This window comes from Photinus pyralis, unplaced genomic scaffold (genome assembly GCF_008802855.1).
Source record: "Photinus pyralis isolate 1611_PpyrPB1 unplaced genomic scaffold, Ppyr1.3 Ppyr1.4_LG4, whole genome shotgun sequence".
Classification (NCBI taxonomy): Eukaryota; Metazoa; Arthropoda; class Insecta; order Coleoptera; family Lampyridae; genus Photinus; species Photinus pyralis.
This window is the reverse complement of record NW_022170511.1, coordinates 20,031,150-20,053,247: the sequence shown is the minus strand read 5'-3', so window position 1 is coordinate 20,053,247 and position 22,098 is coordinate 20,031,150. Positions and strand designations below refer to the sequence as shown.

Here is a 22,098-nt window from a genome sequence, read left to right as displayed (position 1 = left end):
TGTATTTCTAATACCATAGTATAATACAATAACTAATACTTACTAAGAGTCTACAACATTTAAAAGAAAAATCATTAACTCTGTTTTTCGCTCATATCTAGTATACTGTGGATTTTTTTCAAGAAACAAAAGCATATCTTGAATAAGCTCTTAAAACTCTTTCCTCATTTAACCGAATCTCTATGTCTTACGGTTTTCGAGACCCTAATGGTTAAAATGAAAAAAAAACTCACCCTGTATATAGTATTTTTTATATTTAAAGATTGTGAAGTTGAGTCCATTTTAAGAATTTCCATAAAAACAATTTATTTTAATAATAATTTAATTGATTGTGCAATTAATTCTGAATATCCGGTTCATAGCTTGCTGAACCCATGTTTAAAATGGGCATTCATTTATAATTATGCACGTTCAAATTCGCATAATAGTATTGAAGAAAAAATCAGAAATTTTAGTGGGAATTACGGTATAATTTTAATTGCAAATTTTATCTTTCGTTTTACCTTTGCACTGAGCACTTTTCAACCTATGGAATCATTAAGACCTAAGTAATCGTAAAACGGGTGCAAACACCTCCATAATAGTTTGCGAGAAAAGGCCATAATGCAACTAAAATTGCAGCTAAAATTGAACTGGGGTGATTCGTCTATATTTCTTGAAATTACGATTACGAATGCTTTATACCAGGGCTGCTCAACGTTTTTAACGAGCGGGCCAAACGAACGATTCAGACATTTTCAGCGGGCCACTGGCGGCGATCGTTATTGTAAAGGGTGTTTTTTACAGGTATAGAACTTTAAAATGAAAAAATCCGATACAACTGAATACCGAACGATCCTCGCGATCTTCACACATACATCATTTTTACAACACACCTTAAGGGGTTGATTCTGTCCCACCAGAAAAGAAGCCCTTTTTTGGAGAGCAGTTTTTGGGCTGTAACTTTTGGGTCCGTTAGTCTACGAAGCCGAAAAACAATAGCGATCTTTCGTATATCCTAAAGAACAAGTGTATCCATTTTCAAAGCGATCGGACGTTTCCACACAAAGTTGTCGTGCACACGGACAGACGGACAGACAGACAGCAATACAAAATTATGAATGATCTCGAGGATCGTTAATAAAGCACATAAAAATACTGATAGTGGCCACGGTATCGCCTTTATTGGAATGATAATTTTATGCCATTAGTGTTTAAAATAAGATTTCTGGCGTATGGGCGCCGCGGCTGGTCCAACGTCTGTGGTTTATTGGCTAGCCTTGCGATTTCACATATCCCCACAGAAAATAATCCATAGGGGTGATATCGCAAGATCGTGAAGGCCAATTCACAGGTTCATTGCACGAAATTATGCTCTCATCGAACGTTTCCTGCAATAAATTGATTGTCTCGCGCACTGTGTGGCATGTTGCGCCGTCTTGTTGAAACCTAAACCCTTCCACATTAACACCATTCAATTGTGGCAACGAAAAAGTCAAACCATAAACATTTCTATTGTTAATACCCTTTAGTTTTAGGGGTTATGCAATAAAAAATGCAATCTGTATTCAATAGGATTCAAGAAACGTTAGAGTTTTGGCGGCGCCTGTGCGGGCCATTCGAAATTTGTCCGTGGCCCGCCGGCATAGGGTTGAGCAGCACTGATTGTATATTAACTTGGCGTGTGAATTTAAAATTCAGAGACAGAGAATTATAGTTATTTTATTGCACCCATAATTACAAATAAATGCGTTAATATTTATTTAGTTCATTTTTCTGTACCTTTCCTACTTGGGATTTTGGAATAGAATCCACGAAAGATACTCCTCCAATCAACTGCTTATAATGTACAACCTTACTCTTTACAAATTCCTGAAATGCAAATGACGATACGTTTGAATCTCGTCTACGAACCACAAATGCCTTGGGCACTTCCCCAAATTTTTTATGAGGGACTCCAATCACGGCAACGTCGTCTACGTCTTTATGGAGTCTTATTAAATCCTCCAACTCAGCCGGGGCCACTTGGTATCCATTTACCTATCAAATTGTTAGTAGCTAACATTACTGTCTCATTAGTGACAAACCTTAATGAGATACTTCACTCGGTCTGTAAGAAAAAAATGACCATCTTCATCATAGTAACCCAAATCTCCTGTTTTGAACCATCCATCCTTAGTAAACGCAGCGTCGTTGGCATTTTTATCTTTGTAATATCCTTTCATCACCTATTACTCTCTTGTCAGAATGCGCCGATTCAAAGGGTTATATATATACCTGAGGACCACGAAGGTACATCTCTCCCACCCGGTTAGCGGCGACTTCATTCCCGGTAGTGGTCGACATAATTTTGGCCTCAGTTGAAGGTAGCAGAAAACCGATTCCTCCTGGTTTCCTATGATCATCTATTTGTGAACTCTGAACGTGAGTCACACAGACTTCAGTCTGACCATACATCTGGAAAATATCTACTTTCCCTTGTAGTTTCTCGCTTAAAGCCATAATATCTGTGGCTCCCAGAGGTGCAGCCGCAGAGTTTATACTTTTCGTCTTAGTGAAGTGGGACAAGTTAAACTTGTTGCTATTTAACATCATGTGAACTGAAATCAAACTGTTCAGTCAACACCATCTTTTAATTTTTTCTTGTACATATTGGTGGCACCACATAGAGGACGGTTGGTTTGTACGTTTCCAAGACATTCACAAAGAGTTCTGATGAAAATTTTGGAACGATTACTAACTTGCTTCCTTTCAACAAGCCATGGAGAAGGTTAACCACCAATCCGTATATGTGGAACATTGGTATAACTACTGGGACAACCTCCTGCTCAGATTCTACAAAATATTTACCGTCAGCAACCTTTGATTTTTCTCTTACCGCTCGTTTCGGATAGACGATCCAGTTTGGGTGCCGATAATTGGTGCAGGCAGGATACCAAACCTCTGCTGGTAATCTCAACTCCCTTTGGTAAACCTGTTGTTCCACTTGAAAATAACATTAATACAGTGTCATCGTGACTTCTGCGTAAGTCAAAGTTCGCGTCGCAATGATTTCGAGTAATTTCCTCGAAGTCGATTGCCCCATGTGGTAAGGTAGAATCGTTCTGTAGACACAGATCACTATAACTCCATTCACTACGTGAATAGTATACCTTTGCTCTAACAACAATGGTTGGTATGTGAAGTTTGCTTAATTGCAATGCAATTTGTACAGTTTTATAGGTTTCAGGTGTTGCAAATATTACTTTGGGTTCTGCACGTATCAATTGGTAACTCATTTCGCCTGTAAACATAAATGGGAATTTTACAATAACACTGTCAAGTGCTATACGAGTAGGTACAAAATATTATATTATGATTACCTACGATACAAGAGTGAAAAGTAACTGTTCAACCACGTCAATGAAATACATGGGGGTCATGGCCGCCAAATTTTTGCTTACCTGAAGGGGAAGGGGTAACATCAGTTTAAAAAGCGACTGTGTAGAAATGAATATTCAAAAATGCTGAACAGGCTGAGTTAATGGGCAATTATTAAGTCTACACTATTGAGTGCACTGACCGTAAAGGAGTGCAATAATTGTTAATTTGTTGGGCATTTAATTGTTTACTGCCACTTCCACTTCTAATTACCCAAATGACTCTTTAGTTCCTCAAATGAAAGGGCAAACACATTGTTTTAGTCCATGGAGTACAAAAAAGTATGGCATACGTACCCGAAGTATATAAAGGATTTAGAGTGGTTACTTTGCAACCTGCCTGAATAACGCCTAGTACAATAATCGCATATTCCGGAAGATTGGGCAGTGCTACAGCAACTGTATCAGACTGTTTTAGTTTATCCAGGTTGCACAAGAAACTTGCTAGTGCGTTGCTCTTTTTGTGCAATTGCAAATACGTGTAATTGCGATTGGTTTGCGCACATACCTGAAATTGTCATAGTATTGTTACGATTAGTAATTTCGATCAGATTACCAGAGCAGTCTTATTGTGCCACTTCTCTAAATTTTTCCAAATGCACTCCTCCAAGTGCATATTTGGTATAACAACATCGGGGACCATGGAGTGAAGCTTTTGCTTTAAAGTAAAGCGGAATTTCAAAAACAACCTGCTAGTTACTTTTTGCGACATGGAAAACATGTTTAACACTTTATCCACGTCTGACTGTTAAGAGAAAGGCTAAAAGACGACAATCGAAATATAAATATAAATAGAAATTTACACTATTTAATTCACAGAGAATAATTTGAATAGAATTTAAATAACCCGAAAAGCATTTTTTAATAGCTTTGTATAAATTACATTTATATTTTATCCATTCCAAGAACATTCTTACAGTAACCGTATAAATAGTTTCGGTTTCTTAGACTATTTATTACTGTGGGCATTATCTTGTGGTTTAATTGAATTTATGATTGATTTTAGATTATTGGACGCAAAAAACCATTTAAAATATTTATGTTGTGCAAAAATCGAAAGCAGTAAGGCAACTTCATGTCGAGATAGGTACTACTACTTAGGTTTTGTACACTCACAACTAACAGACTTTTTGGACCGGGCGTTCCCAACAACATTGATGCACAAATAACGATTTTGGCTTTTTGGCCGACAACATTGTAATGGAGGAAGGAATAATATTTGATGTAACATCATCATTACGATAGGCCGGCGGACAAACGGACGAGTTTTAGAGTTTCCACTTGGTTTCCAACATGATCTATATCAGCAATAGGTACATAATTAGAACAAAGGCTTTATTTTCTTGTTTCCGGTGGCATCGTCCTTCGAATTACATACGTATCTAATAAAAATGGAAAGTACTTCGTAACAATTTACTGTCGAATTCGTTATTGACTAATTGATTTTAAAATACGGGCACTTCTAAATCGAACCTATTTTTAATTCCTTTATCTTCATCTTATTCCAATTCAGTTGGGCATTTCTGTAAATGTTGATTTAATTAAATCAGACTTGCACTTGCTAAGTTATAAGAATTCTACTTATCGTCCGTCATGTTTGAAATAGTTTCGAGGGGAGGTCGGGGGAATAAAAATGTGAACGCATTTGCAACATTAGCCGATAAAAAATCAGTTAGTTTCATAATGGAAAATAATAGAAGCATAACTTCCGCAAGTCTCACTATACGATATTCTGCGCAAAATTGAATAACCCATAGATGCCATCGGGTTTGCCCAGAAAACGTAAGCAACTTATTCCTAATCCTATTCGTTATTTTGAACGAGGAAGAGATAATTGTGGTCCACTTTTACCAGTCGCAGCAGTAAGAGAGGTGAGTGGTTATTTTGGTAAATTGGTATATGTAACAAGTTTTTCTGCGGATGCATTAAATATTAGCCTGCGAGCTGTTACTTTTATTTCACAAATTTCTAAATTGGGCAAACCTCTAGAAAGTCGTAAAAAACAAGGCATTGTAAGAAACACGTTAGTAATGTTAATGGTTTCACTCCATCTACGACTGTGCAAATATTATATTATATTAAATGAATCCTTTTTGCAAGTTAATCCAAGAAAAAGAGTTACCCAATATTGTACAAGAGTCAATTTTTTAGATGCGTACGTAAAAAATATTCAATCTGAAACGACGCCAATATGTAAGTCATAGCAAGACAGTGCAAAAAGCGTAAAAAAATTTAAGACATGCCAAAAACGAGAATGGGTTTATTGCGGAGCATCTTTAATTTTTACTACAAAAACAAATGATGCAGATTACCATGTAAAACTTCACGACATAGACAACCTGTACAAATAAATAACGAAACATTCTTTAAGTAATTGGTCAATAGAAGTTGTTGATGTAATGGGTATTCTATCCACAATGCAGCCCTGTCTGTAGGGCTGCCTACATACGTATTTCCTACCATTTTTTGCATGATGCTATGTAAACATACTGAAGGAATAATAACCCGACGATGTGGAAAAATCCTATACCATTGTTTATAAAGTATTTAAACAATGCCTATACGGATTATGTAAAAAAACGATTCCCAACTTATCTTCTTAAAACAAATAAAGATCTGGCTGTCATATTAATTTGAATATTGTTGCTTTGGCTTCACACCAAATATATCTCTTAAGCTCCTTTAACTGTTACCGGCACTATACCATGTGGAAATATCAACTTTTACTTTAGTTGAATATATCGCACACAAACGAAAATTAGAATACGGAAGTCAAACCGATAATAATGAAATTAATTAATATGACAGGCAGATCTACATTTGTTGTAGGTAGTTATTTTGGTTGCATAAAGTTAGGCGTCCTTCAGAAGACTTTTTATCCTATAGGAAGTCCCTATGTCTACTTCTACATGAATATGACTGTATATACATATATGTAAGCAGAAATGTAACAAAAATTAAATTAAATTTGGGAAAGACAAATCAAATTTCATTTAAGTACATCCCAAATACGAGACTATGGATCAACCACTGTACTATATATATAACTTAAATTGCACTTACAATTTCCCAGGCTCTTTAACTAACAAGGAATACAAACGAATCCATCTGGCTATATCCTGCACATTGTTACCTAGTCCCTAATGGCATGGACTAGTTATTATCTGCTACTGAGAGAGCTGCTTGGAACATCTTTTTATAACACCCCGAACTGCTTGAAGTGGGAATATAAGATTTTACAAAAGCAAGAAAATATGCATACGCATGTGTATAGTATCGGCCAAAGCAAGAAATGATATATCAAATTTAAAATACCTCGACTTTTATCTATAATTCCGTAAGTAAATAAACGTTCAATGGACCCAGCGCAATCGCATCGGCCATCGGCTATAAAATAGGCAGCAAGAAGAGTCAGTGAAGGAACACAAACTGTTCAGGAAGCAAATGAATTCGATTTTACTTCTAATTGATCTAGTTGATCTTTCCCTTCAGTGTTTCGAAATTGTTGCAACTTTTGCTACATTTCGTACAAGATAAAGACTTGATGTATGGGGGTAGGTACACCGACAATACATGCCAGCGATAAAAGAAGACATCTGCCCTTTTGTAAGAATATCATTTCTTAAATACAGTCGATTCTGCTTAATTGAACCAAACTAATAGATTAATTAATCGTTTAATTGGAACAACATTTCGCGTAATAGAGACCTCAGCCGACATGAGACTAATTAAGTATTGGTAAGTACTGACATGGCGGTAGGTTGCGTGCGTCGCCTATTTAAATTCTGAAGTCTCCTAAAATTTTGCCATTCGGTGAACATTCGGTAAATGCCGAGGTAATTTTTTTCTGGTAAATCTTTTTATGTCGACTAGCTCACCCCCATACGGGCTCGGGGCTTTGATATTAAATGGTCAGCTCGTAAGAGGTTTCATCTTGTGATCATAGTACTTACAGGTAGGTATACAGTGTGTTCCAAATCGGGTGGGATTGCATGGGTAACTTTGTTATTATTAAAGATAGAGAATGGGGAATGTTTTGCAGTTCTGGATGCTTATTTAAAATTTCCTTATGGAAATTCAAAATGTCGCATAGGTTCGACGTAAATTCAAAAAAACTAAAATTGGTCATTTCCTTGAATGTCTTATATCATCGAAAGTATAAGAGATATAAAAAACAGTTTTATATAAAAGTCTGTCTTTGATACGCTTAATTTAGAATTGATGTCAAAAAAAAATTCAAGATGGCCACTTTTGAGGAACATTTACCAACTTCCTAAAGTTAAATGGGCGCCATATTGGATTTTTAGATTACTTGATAGATTTTTAAATTCTCTTTTCAACGAACTATTATAACATAATATTGAAAATAAGATACCAGTTATATTAACGGTTTTTGTATTTTAATCAAGTAGCCTGTGACGAATAAAAAAAAACAAAACGAAATCTATTCGAGGCAACAAAACAATGAAAATAATTACACCAGATGTTTAAAATACTGGCCATAATTAGTGAAACACACTTCAAGACAGTTTAGTTTAGGCAACGTGTTGCCATTGATGATTATTATTATTATTATTGTAGTGGTAGCTACTTCCACTTTACTTTTGTGTTTTAATTAAGTACTTACTTTTATAATTTAATGTACTGTACATAATTCGTGAATTGTGACCTGAGCAGCCAGTTTGTTGGTAGGTAGCATAAACCAACCCTTCCTTCGAAACATACGTTGTCGAGAAAAATCCTTTAAGGAAGTTTATTGGAGTATTTGTAAATAATGGTGAGCAGTTAAAGATCCATCGAAGATTACCGGTCCAATTACATGACTTCCCATTATGCCATAAAATACATTAATTTAAAAAAAAATTACTTGATTTCGACGTGAATCTACAACATGTAGGTTTTCCTGTGACGAGTAGTGTTAATAATGTCGATACACTTCGCAGTTAGAAAAATAAGATTTATCTGTCCATATTACTCGGACTGGTAAAACTGTTATAATAGTTTCGATATTCTTGCGGATAAACCACCTACAAAATGTGACCTGGGACAATGCATCATTGGTAATACATTGTGTAAAATAAAGCGGTGTCTTTCAATGTCTTTAACTGGATAGCATGACTTTTTTCGAGGGGATAGTTTGTGGTTATACCACCATTTCTAGGTATGTAAGTATGGATAATAAGTCAATAAGTAATGTTATAAAAATCAAATTTTTCTAGACCGCTTATATAAAATTTTGGAGTTGGAGTTGTAATGCCCAAACCCCCCTCTCATGAGTGCGTCCCTGATTTTTTTAAACATCTGATGTAATGTATGACAAATATTGCACATACATCTCTGTACTGAATGTACTGGCAATATACAAATACAAATACAAATACAAATACAAATACAAATTATTTTCATTGTTTTGTTGCCTCGAATAGATTTTTTTTTGTTTTTTTTTAATTCATCACAGCCTACTTGATTAAAATACAAAAACCGTTGATATAACTGGTATCTTATTTTCAATCTTATGTTATGATGGCTCGTTGAAAAGAGAATTAACAAAATCTATCAAGTAATCTAAAAATGCCATACGGCGCCTATTTAACTTTAGGAAGTTCGTAAATGTTCCTCAAAAATAGCCATCTTGAATTTTTTTTTACATCAATTCTAAATTAAACGTATCAAAGACAGTAACTTTTATCATTGAATATAGTGTTTTTATTCAATGCTTTTATATAAAACTTTTTTTACATCTCTTATACTTTCGATGATATAAGACATTCAAGGAAATGACCAATTTTAGTTTTTTTGAATTTACGTCGAACCTATGCGACATTTTGAATTTCCAAAAGGAAATTTTAAATAAGCATCTAAAACTGCAAAACATTCCCCATTTAACCAATTCTCTATCCTTAATAATAACAAAGTACCCATGCAATCCTACCCGATGTGGGACACACTGTATACGCAATCCATAAATTAAACAACTCGTTTTTCCATTCAACCGCAAAGTAAACTTCTAAAGTTGCTCATTGTTTTCAAAAATCGGAAGTTTCCTTACTAGTTCTCTTTGCAGCTATATTTGCTTCAGTTGTAGATGAATTTTATCAAAATCACCGTCCTAGGAACACGACATCGTCTCTCATTTTTTAAAAACTCAAGTTTTGTTGGTAGTTCTGATTACACCCGCAATATTCTGCAGTTCTCGACAGGTTCCGTAAGGTTACAGAAAAAATCATGGTCATAAATGAAAATTCAAGTTTTTACAAATTCAAATGCACCAGATTTTATCCGACAGGGAGATGCAGACACTTTTTTGTCGTATTCAAAAACAGTTCGAGGGGTTTGTTTTTAATCACACAACAAACAGTGGTTTAACAACCTGTTGTTATCGCAATGAAAAATATACCCTGTTTAATTTGGAACTTCGACGTTTAGTTCTTCATTTTCATGAAAACATTTACTTCCTCGTGTGAACATTTTTTTTCTTGACAGAATTGGATATTAAAACTTACGGGAATTAGAAAACAAAAACACTCATATAAGATTTGCACAAGAAAATAGATTAACCAATATTTCCTTCAAATAAAAAATGAAGTATGTCGGTGTTTTTCATGGCGTGCTTGAGTTTCAATGCTAAAGGGCATTAAAAATTGGCAGACTCCTCCTAAAGCTTTATGCATAGAAACGCAACAGATGTCGCCAGTCTCCCTATTCCTACAACAGTGTTAAAGCTGCTCCTGCCGTCCTTGCGACCTTGCAGTCTATTTGATGTTTTACCCTTTCGGAGAGTGGAGTTGTAATGACTATCTATAAATAGTGAATTTTTAGACTATATCCTTGTAGAACAACTGAATTGAATAGATTATAAGTAGTTCTGAGATTAGACACAAATCTCTAATGTTAATACTCACCAGACGCTTACATACCAAATGCTATCTGGAGTATATTCACATCTGTGGCTCTATCAAAGAGTGTGAACGGAAAACTCACGGAAGCTTTTGGCCTACGTGTATAGGGTGAAACGAACTGATACTAATTCGACGCACACTCTACCTCTAAGGAACCCACGTTTTTGCCCATCTCCTTCAATTATCCAATTTAATTCCCTAATTGGTTACTTCAGACTAAACTCTTGATCTATGTCTCAGTAGGTTAGTGCGGTTAGTGTCACGAGTTCAAATTGAACCGATAGTCATTTATAGGTCAACAATAATTAATTATTTATTGATAAGGGTAGCTACATTCTCGACGGTTACAAAGCAAATAGGTAAAAAGTGCCATTGTCGTTGTCGCACTTTAAAATCCAATTCGCGGTTAGTATCTGAAATAACCGTTGCGCCTTTTAGTCGGCGCTGCCGTAGTTTTCGATTTTCCGTTTTACAAACAAGAGTTTCCGTACAGTAGGTTACATTCGGTGAATCGGTGATGTGTAGTTTTTTTCCAAAAAAGCTTTACCCGAATGTCTGCACGTTTCAGTAGTATGGTAATGAAGTGAGCGATGTGAAAACTTAAAATACGGCGGTTTCGCTAAATTAAAGCAATAATTAAAAGTATTTTGATGTGCGTGTTGATTATGTATGCGCAAATATATGTAAAAATGCGTTTCTTTTACGAACACTGCACTCGCTTAACGAATTTTGAGTGTTTAGTTTTTAAAAAATAATTAACAACATGCCAAATAAATTGCGACACATCGATTCGGGTTAATTTGAAATTTAAGTGAAAAATGATCGGTAATGTTAAATGTGTTTGGTAAACTTGAAATGCACGTTTTTGTATTGCTAAGATGACAGGCATATGTAGAGCCTCTTAGTAAACCAAAATGCCCGGTGGACGTAGGGGCCTCGTGGCCCCTCAAAATACCTTCCTTGAAAACATCATTCGAAGATCCAATTCGCAACGTAAGTGAATTTTGTATTACTCCTATTTTAACAAGTTTAATCGATATAGTATTAACGACGATAGTTTGATATGTTTAGCCCAGTGTCTGAAAAGCTCTCATGACCGACAGACCACAGAAAACTTGACTTTTTGCTTCTTTGCCAAGGTTATCAGTGCAATAGTGCAATGTCTAGACATACAAGTAACTAGATCGATAATTTGCATTTTCACCACCCACAAACATTACCTAACCCATTTTCTTTTATGTTAACCATCTTATTGATCGTTTCCCATTTATAAGGTTTCTTCTACTTACAATACGGGTACCACCACTCATTGCCATACGTAGTTGCAATTGCTCGGACACATTAATGTGAAAGTCAAAAATGAGAAGACTTATGGTTCACTTTATTACTTCATTAAGGCATAGAATTTGCATATGCGTTACGAGATGATAAACGATAAGGACCAGTAAAAAGAAGTACGCCTATAATTTGCGGAAGCGTTTCACATTATGGATCATTGGACCAAACTTAATTTTCCTACAAATGTCTAAAACGAGGCAAATATCGGTCGTTTAAAAAGTTGAAAGGCCTGTGATCAAATATATCGAAGGTAGGGCTCACAATTCCCTTTGTGACCGTATGAAAAATGCTTGCGTGCACAATAAATACTCGTGCAACCAATTCTATAAAAGTAATTGTAAATTTCGCAATGCATTTGTGAGCGAATTAGCATTTACACATATACCAGTGAAGAACACGGACATCATAGTCTCAGCGTGGCCAAAATGTTACCAATATCGATGTGGAACTTTATGAAATCAAACACTGACTTTTTTGTAGTAAATTGTTTTACTTTTAGGGATTTCGTCATTAAAATTTTCTGTAAAAAAATGTGTCGCACGGAGAATAGTGTTCGTCTGCCAATTTCAAATCATCCTCCAATTACCCATGTATTCCACACGTTCCCAATTCCAAGAGCACCGGTTAATAATCCTCTGTGAATACCTCGAATACGTTTTCTTATATTTGGAAAGGTTAAAAACTTGGAACGATTATAGTATATTAAGTATGGAGAACGGTAAGGGATTTTTACCGTTCGAAGACAATTGTTTGGAGGAGGAGCGAAGCGACGACTCCAATAATTATTGTCTGAGAACGGTAACCCTTAACGTTCGACGTGCTTATAACATTTTTTGCGCGATCGAAATTAAAATTATGCAACCAATATAAATATGCACTAAGAAATTAATGAGCAGAATAAATCGAAATGATCGAAGTGGTATGGTGTACATCACTAGGTAACCAGTTTATTTGTCAAAATTGAAATTAATAATTTCATAAAAATGTGCATGTGTCTGATGTAGTTTACTAGCTTTGAACTTCCTTTATGACTTTATGAGCGTCTTGCTATAGGAAACAACAGCAGAAATTGTACGTTTAATGTACCTAACAATAATTAAAGATTAAATGTAATGTAAGACTGTTGATTTTTAAAAAGGCGTCGGTAAGTATTTTTGCTGTTCTGTTTTTCGATCGGTAAGTAATTTTGGCGTCGTCGTAATCATAGCAACTGGTAAATTCTACGTACTGTCATGGAAACACCCATGGTAAATAGTCAGAAATGACCGATCGCGCAAAAAGTATAATTAACAAGGCTTCTATTATTAACCTGCAAAAAAAGGCGTTAACTAGTAGTTTCAAAGGTATTTTTAAAAACATTCGTAAGAATATTTCCGAAACGGTTTTTAAAGAAACTTCTAAGGTATTTAAGACAAGAGAACATTTATCAGAAGATTTCGTACGAGCTTGCCAAAAAGACTATGTTTTTAGTAGAGTAATATCTACAGAGCCGAATTTGACCTTTATTTTGGGAGTTATTGCGTGTTCTGCTACAGATAGACGTATCAGGCCAACATTTCTGCGAGTGCTAGAACAAAAAGTAATTAGTGATTAATTAAGACCCAATTTAGTGCCTCAAGTCGAAACTCAGCTAGCTATATATATGGAAGATAAACAATACAGTTTAAGATATTTGCATTAGAAACTGTAACCCTATTGACAAATACATCGTTCACACGATTTATGATTTGCGGATATTGCCCTGTTACCTACTAGGACGTCTTCCAATAAGAAGAATAGGAAAAGGAATTTTTCTAAAAAGCCTTTTTCGGAGGGGACCTTAAAAGCGTTTTTAAGAAAATTTCAAGAAAACGTAAACACTTTCTGAATCTGCAGAGTACGTCTCTAACGAGGTCATTAAAAATATTTCTAAGGAAGTACTACAGGGACATTGATTACTATTTCCTAATGGATATTTTTGTTATTATACACTGGCATGCTCTCGGGCGTACTGTGGTACAAATTAGTTATTTATGCATCAAGGGCATTAAGGCGATATTTATGCCGAGGGCGACAGAGCCCGAGGGCCTCCGGCCCGAGGGATTGTAAGTCGCCCGAGGGTTAAATATTGAGTAATGCCTGAGGTGCATACAACATTTTATTTTTCATCATTCCAAAGAATGCATTTCCAATATACAAATGTCATGATTATTGTTTGCCCAACATTAAAGTGCTCCATACGAATCAAGTTGCATTTTTTTATGACATAATATAACTCCGTCAATCAATTTGACAGGCCATTTGAGGGCATAATGAGATGACAATCCATTATGCCCTCTCATTATGCCCTTGCGCGTAATAGACTGCTTCATATGTCACATATGACAGATATAATTGACATATAATAGGCAAATGAAAAATAAAATATTTTTTAATAAAACGCCCTGTACCTTAATATAAATTTACCTTCGTAGTGCGCATATTTTTCTGAATTAAAAAATGATCTCTAGTTTAAGCTATTGTTGAGTTATTAAACAGTTAAAATTGTGGTTATACTTCTTACTTGCTCCTTGGAAAATTATTACCAACAGGAAAGATGCAAACGCATGAAAATAAACCAGATTACGCTGTATTTATCGTAACTTTTACTATCATTTTCGATCAATAAAATGCGTCAAATTCTTAGAAAAAAGTCTGACGACCAACACTAACCATCACAAAAGTTAGGCGCACTGAAACATAAAACATCTTCGACTATAAACTGTTAGTACGTAAGTAAGAAAATTTAAATTGGTCTACAAATACGGTCACTTATTTACGAAAATGATTCATTTCAAATGTAATGAAAATAATGCCATAAAAAGAATTTTATTCTACAATATCTTATATATGAAAGAGCCAATATTCCAGCTGAAGCACGAAAGATACTGGTCAGGCAAAATGAATCCTCGGTCCTATTTATATTATGTAATTTATTCGAATAATTTCCCTTGTGTTTGGTAATAAATATTAACCTCACAGTCATAACAACCCTTCAAAATGACATGCAGTAGAAAGCTTAGAAAATAAAACAAGTTGTAAAGCAGCATATGCATGATGAAAGCGCTTTTTTGGTAATACAGATCATATTTTATTAGCAAAATCAAAATAGACTAGAGTCTGCACATCTACACTATAGCAGAAAGCTTTTAGTGGAAATTTTAAGTCCCTAGCTATTTTGTAATTGCTGAGATCTCAGCCGGACAACCAGCCAACTAGCCAGCCATAACGAATATAATAGCGTATTTTTTTTCACGACCGCCAATTAGACTAAGCCTCTAAGGCTATATATTCACTCGAGCGTTCAAATTCGTGACTCACAATTGGGATCTCCGTAACGGTTGAAGATACAGTGTAGGTTAAATGGGCGCAAAGAAGTTGCCTCTTTTTGTGACTAAAAAATGCATTAAAAATTTTTCACAAATTATTGAAAATATCTGAGATGTCTCAAAAAAACTGAAAATGGCAAATTTCGTTCTCAGATTCTCTAGCTTAAACGGTCAGAAATATAAAACCAAGTCTAAACTCCGCCTGTAGTTCAATCTTTCTGATGATTCTATATTTAAGTAACTCTAAACTACCCTAATAAAGCGATTGTTGTTAAAAAAAAGTTTATAGTGTTAGCGTTAGCTACTGGATAATTCTGGTGGGAAAGTAAGTGCTGATCACAACAGTAGAGCAGGTATCAGCGAAGGTAGCAGTAGAGTAGTAAAACGGAAAACAAACAAAGCTCCACCGATGATGAGTTAAGAAAATTAAAAAAGGGGGTTATTCTGTCAACCAGCAACGAAGAATTTGACCCGTATTTGCATAACAGAGGCTACGATGACTTACACTCACTTACATACACTTAAACATTCAAAGGTCGCCTGTCATACATTCAAAATCTACGCTATAATGCAAGAAGAATTAAGCCCTTACAAAAATTCTCCGAAATACTCCCTTTTCCCCACCAACATTCTCCAGATAATCACAATTGAGTTTTTACATAGCCAGCAAATGTGTCTCGTCTAGACTCGTCGTGACCTGGAATTTACAATGGTCTACTGGAGCAGTTTTTTGTGTTTCTGTTAACCAAAGTTAAAAGATATTTTTATCGAGTTTTGGTCAAAATCAGCTCATGAGTTTTATGTAAAATAAACATAAGATAGAGTAGTGTCTCTAGTTTGCTTATGTTATGTCTATGGATAGACAAGACAAAGAAGCAGATATTTACAAGTAATTTAACGACTTAGTTGACTTAGTGACTGTTTCCACCACTTTTTTTTCTAGGAAGACATCGTCAAACGTACGCGGATAAGCTTCTACTTTTAATTTCCTTTTTCTAAACAAAACTCACTTGTAATCAACAAATACCTATACAAAGAAACTGAGTATGATTGTGACCTCTACGTCACTTGCTAAACAAAACCAAAACTTGAAGTGAATATATAAACTGTATTTTTCCCCCCAAATCTGCCACCCCTAAAATTCGTTCTAGGCGTGCGCCTAATCCGCACCTTATGGGAAATACACCCCTGACCAGCCTCGTCGCATGTTCTTTAGAACTTTCAGCTTGATGTCCAGCATGCATCGCAATACCGCATCTGTAATAAAAAAAAGAATTAGAATCACTGCAACAGAATAGGAACGAAAACAAAATAACTGAAGTAATGAGGAAATAGTACTTTGTGTACCAAGGCGGGAAAGTGGATGTTTTCCGGGGCTAGTCGATAAAACATCTACAAAGCGACAGTTTCACACAGATCCTTTTTTCGTCAAACTTTTTACTGTACATACCGACACAAAGGTCGGATTAAATCATGAGCGACACTAACATTGTACTTAGTACAAAAATTTGCAACGTTAGCAGAAAATTAAAAAAATTGGGATAACCTTCAAAAGGCTATGGTTTGCTAGCGAACTTTTTACAGCACAAACCAGAAGGGAACAAGAAGGTGACATAATAGAATAGGTAAAGTATTGAGGGAAATAAATTTCTCCTTTCACCACCCACTACCACACACACATTTCCCACTCGCAGATCCACCCTCAGTTTGACGTGCAGCATAAGGTGTAATTCTCGAATCTGCAATTCTAAGAAACAAAAATTATAAATAGGACACAAAAAGTAAGATAGTTAAAATTTTCAAAAAAATAATTTCTAGGAATGGGCACGAACTCCGACTCGGCTTGAGGCCTAGGCGCCTCGTCCGTAAAACTTCCGACTTGTCAGCGAAAACTCACTTCTCGTCCTTGGTAAACAATATACTATTCCAATTTTTAAAAATAGTTTTCATTGTTTATTTGTACACATGCGCGCATATATAATGATTTGCTTATATTTATTCAACTTATTAAAATTACTTGATGATTTAAGTGTCTTATAACGTTCAATCTCATTTGTAATTTGAATTGTTTTGAATTAGAGCCGAACTTATTTTTTTCGAGCCGAGCTTGAGATCCATAATTTCGAGCCGAACCAAGTTTTTCAAAAGTTCGGCTCGATTCCATCCCTAATGATTTCTATTCCCTAATATACCACCCAATTTCAGTGCAACGCAGTAAGAATCTGCAATTACAAGAAGAAGAATTATAGAATGACTGCAAGAAGTAGTTACGAGAGAAATAAATCTGTAATTATAAGAGAAACATTACAAATAAAGAACAAGAGCAAAGAAAAAAGGTAATTGTTTCAATTAAAAGTTACAAAATCGAATTTTCGTTTATGTGAATTCGGACGATTTATAGGTAATTAGATAACAGGAGAATTATTTAAAGCGTTATTAAACCTAAATCTACTAAGTATAGGATATTGCATTCATTCGTTCATTTTCATTTTATTTATTGTGCCATATTGTGCTTAAATAATTACATAGTAATTTTTGCACTCGTCCTATGATTACTTTCTCTTACAAAATTGTCTAGAAACACTATTTTAAGTTTTTCACAGATAAAAAGAGAATTTTTTTAACCGTTAGACATATCTAATGCGAAATTTTATGCTCCTAAATGAAAAGTTTTCTTTTTTCAAGATTAGATTAGAGTGCGGATCATTGCAAAGCTGAAGATTGTATAAAGCTTGAATATGTAAAAATTTCGGTTATCCTACTCAATTAAACCATACTAATTTGACATATATTTCGTCTTTCTACCAACGAAGATATACAGTGTGTCCCAGATCGCGTGGGATTGTATGGGTAACTTTGTTATTATTAAAGATAGATAGATAATTAAAAAATAAAAGTAAAGTGGAAGTAGCTACCACTACAATAATAATAATAATCATCAATGGCAACACGTTGCCTAAACTAAACTGTCTTGAAGTGTGTTTCACTAATAATGGCCAGTATTTTAAACATCTGGTGTAATGATTTTCATTGTTTTGTTGCCTCGAATAGATTTTGTTTTGTTTTTTTTTAATTCATCACAGCCTACTTGATTAAAATATAAAAACCGTTGATATAACTGGTATCTTATTTTCAATCTTATGTTATGATAGCTCGTTGAAAAGAGAATTAAAAAATCTATCAAGTAATCTAAAAATCCCATATAGCGCCTATTTAACTTTAGGAAGTTGGTAAATGTTCCTCAAAAGTAGCAATCTTGAATTTTTTTGACATCAATTCTAAATTAAGCGTATCAAAGACAGTCACTTTTATATAAAACTTTTTTTTATCCCTCTTATACTTTCGATGATATAAGACATTCAAGGAAATGACCAATTTTAGTTTTTTTGAATTTACGTCGAACCTATGCGACATTTTGAATTTCCATAAGGAAATTTTAAATAAGCATCCAAAACTGCAAAACATTGCCCATTTAACCAATTCTCTATCTTTAATAATAACAAAGTTACCCATGCAATCCCACGCGATTTGGGACACACTGTATAATATTACGTGCAATACTAGGGGATTTTACTGGTTAAAACGAGAAAATTTGTAACTTCCTTCCACAACTTAAATAACGAGTATATAAAGTCAACGAAACGTGAGAACAATCTGCACCTCTCATTTTACACGTTTAACAATGTCTAAATACTAGGTAAATACTTACCCACACTGCGGAAATATCGCAGAGAGTGCGCTCCTTTACAAATCGACTTCAACAAGCTGTCTAAACCTAGGTTTTATTGACGATGTACCGCAAGTTCATGCAGCAATTCGTTTTATACCTTCAGCGGTGGATTGTATCCGTATACGTAGTTTGCGTGAAAAATGTAAATTTAAGCAAATAACGTGTCGTGACATCTTTTTGTTCTTCTCCCTTTCTTGGCAACGCGAAAGGTTGAACAATCAATCGATTGTTTGGTACCAATTACGTGTGCATCAGGTTGTCCCTGCTGAGCACAATATGAACAACTAAAAATTGTTTAACTCGGTATGAATGGTCGACTCTTTTTTACTATTTAGATATATTGGCTCTTTCCTCCGTAATTCCAAATTGGTAAATTCTATCCATACATCTAAAAATTAGAGTCACTAAATGTCACTAAACAAAACACATAAGATAGACGGATGAAATGGAAGCCTCATATAAAATTTTCCAAACGTGCTCCTCTCACGTTTGAGATGTGAAAGAAACATAATAGTTCCTCTAAAACCGGTAAAATCCATACATTTCTAAGTATCACGAACAGTTTACCACCATATTTAATAACCACCGATAACTGGAAAAACATTCTCCAATCACTGGTTAAAACTAAAGAGGCAAAATTTGGATGTATTTAGTTACACATTTTCGACTTCCTTAAAATTACTCAGAGATATTTCAATGCGAAAGTTTAAATTTCAAACAGAAATGGCATCTTGCGATTCTACAACAAACGTTAATCGCAAATTTCGTAAAATATGTATGGAACAAGGAGCAACTTTGAGTTAAATAAAACCAAACTGGTGGAAATAAATGGAAACAGACACTTTTATACACGAAACGCGAATACCATACATCTTAATCTCCGAGGGTGAAGTAAATAGTAGTTTGTACTAAATATTAATTAGAGGAAATTTGAACTTCACTCGCAATACGAGGCCGCCTCCCAGTAGGCTGTAGATAATTTATGCGATTTGCGGAACACTAGAAGAACGTCTTCGTAAATATGCAAATTGATCATAAAATTAATTTTTGTAGCAATTAAGTATCTGGAGAGCTTTTTTATTACCCCAAACATTTCTTGTACGAGTAATAAAATTCTTCATCGGATTTTCTTTTATTGTTATTAATTTCGTCGTTTTTTAGCAAAAAGAAATGTAAATTATTCACGGAAATTTTAAGATAAGAACGAATGATATTTTTTTATTGAAATGCAGTCTTTCATTAAAAGCCTTGTTTGCTCATGTTATGTTCAATGGCAGTAAATATGTCAGTAGTTGCAGACAGAGTGATATGATCCCATTGTTTTACTGATTGTGAATCGCAAGGGATATATGTGCGCTACAGTTTCATATTAAAAATTTGCTAAGCAATAGATGAATGTCGTATGTTTCCAGAATAAGCTTTTTTTTCTGATGAAGAGTCACGTCGCGTCATTACGACCCTCTGCTACGTATAATTAGAGTATTTTTTGTTGCTCACGCTGCTCCACAGATACTTTTCGGCTCATTTGAAAGGACGTTCTTAGTTTCTATCTCAAATAGTGACACTAATTTTATTACTATCTATAGTAGTATGCCTACCTAGAAAATCTTATAGTAACGGTTCACGGGGATCGGAGTGAAAAGGTGTATATAACCCCACACCAACCGTTTTTGCAAAGATAAGTGTTGCGATATCTAACCAAGGTCCGTTATTCATGTGGAATCTTTGTGAACTCCAAAGATGTCAATTAATAATAAAGTATAAGCCAAAGGCCACGATGGGTGTGGAATAACCCTTTCAATAGCCGAGATTGAAAGAGAAGGAGGGACGGTCCATTCAAAACAGCACACCTAAACGAAAGACGAAGAGGGGCCCCGATGCAGGACCCCAAACGCATAAATATTAGAGACATGAACGACATGATAATTCAGTGAATAAAGACGATATCAAAGAAAAATGAAAGACTCGATGGACTCATCTCAAGAAACACGGCGAAAGACATCAACGAAGTGACCCTAGAGTTAAGGAGTGTTGCATCTCAGCTAGCAAACGTAGAAACAATTTATTTCATCCAGAGCGCACCTTGCACAAACAACTATCCCATTAAATCATCGATAATGAAGCAGCGAAACAAGGAAATAGTTTGCAACAAATTAATACAAAGCTAGGATTAAAGGGGGGGACATTGTAAGAACCGCATTGAAACTGCCAACGATTGGGAAGTGGCACAGAGAGATTGGCCGAAGGGCCGAGCTAGAGGACAATGAAGAATGGGTAGTAAACGAGCTGGTACTTTGGGGCGTAGGTCTTGGTAGGAAATGGTTGGCAGACATCCAGAATTGCGATAGAGTGCAGACTTTTAAAGGAGGCGTTACCACCTTCAGGAGTTCAAGAGCGATCCTGGAAGAAGGGGAGGAAGACAAGATTGACTTTTCCCTGCAGCACTAGAGGGCAACAATGGCTCCCTGAAAAAGAGGTGGTTGCTTCGAAAATCGCTCAACTTTACGGCCCCAAAAAACTGTCTTCTTTTTGTCATGAAAAAGGCTATGCTTCAAATTTCAGACCTTTACGGATTTAAAAACACGAGTTTTTCCGGTTTTTGTCGGAAAATTATATGAAAAAGGTGTAGATACATAAATTGTTAATTTTTTTATTCCATACAAATTTTACTGCAAATAATTCGCCTAAAATTAACAGTTTTGTCAGAAATTACAAAATACCACTTAATTCCACCCTCTTCACCCCCGGGATTTGCTCGCGGAAAAATTCAGCTATCTGAATTATTTTTCCCCGATTTCGAAACACTTTACCTACATAAAAAAAACCGGTTTCGATTTGAAACTAGTTTTTCTTTCTTAAAACATAGTATATAGCCTGATGAACTAATTGGGAAACGCATAAATCGCTAGTTCCATCACTTAAGGTAGAAGTTTAAAATTTGGGGTAAACCTTAGGTACGTTTCGGGATGTTAGTAACTAACGGAGTATTTTGGACTGACAGTTGCTCCGAATAGAAATTCTTTTATTTCAACTATATTCCAACGCAGGAACGTATTTTCCCTTAGAATGGAAGTTTATCCATTTTCCCGATAATGACCCACTCTCAACTTCAACTTTGCCAACTAGAAATTAATTTAGTCAATATTGCGAATATTTTGACCGCCCCTATTGATTTCATACAACTAATTAACAAACACGGATAGAATGGAGTCTGATGTAATACATTACCGATATGGGTTTGGCACAAATCGGAACATGGCCAAGGTGAAGATAGAGGAGGTAAATTAATCAGAAGATCAAATTTGCGGAAAGCTCACCTAATGCTGTACTGTAGGCTATAAATTTTAATGAAAAATCACAACCACTTATTGGAACTACTTTATAAC

The 22,098-nt window shown here is 35.1% G+C and overlaps 1 protein-coding gene across 1 annotated transcript; it reads right to left on the bottom strand.

Moving 5' to 3' along the window:
• Positions 1-1,701: 1,701 nt before the first annotated feature.
• On the bottom strand, positions 1,702-16,196 carry LOC116169966 (4-coumarate--CoA ligase 2-like). The gene is made up of 9 exons (XM_031486181.1): positions 16,153-16,196; positions 3,955-4,158; positions 3,696-3,906; positions 3,132-3,262; positions 2,858-3,083; positions 2,629-2,814; positions 2,257-2,579; positions 2,067-2,207; positions 1,702-2,019 (listed from the first exon to the last, which is right to left on the bottom strand). The coding sequence occupies exons 2-9, from the start codon at positions 4,117-4,119 to the stop codon at positions 1,732-1,734; spliced, it is 1,671 nt and encodes a 556-aa protein (XP_031342041.1). The 5' UTR covers positions 4,120-4,158; positions 16,153-16,196; the 3' UTR covers positions 1,702-1,731.
• Positions 16,197-22,098: the final 5,902 nt, after the last annotated feature.

Bases quoted from the DNA above. Each gene is read 5' to 3' on its own strand.
- LOC116169966 (XM_031486181.1), bottom strand. From the start codon at position 4,119: ATGTTTTCCATGTCGCAAAAAGTAACTAGCAGGTTGTTTTTGAAATTC. The intron at 3,084-3,131 runs GTATACTATTCA...CTGTGTCTACAG, and splicing joins CCATTGTTGTTAGAGCAAAG to AACGATTCTACCTTACCACA. The intron at 2,815-2,857 runs GTAAGAGAAAAA...AATATTTTGTAG, and splicing joins TCGTCTATCCGAAACGAGCG to AATCTGAGCAGGAGGTTGTC.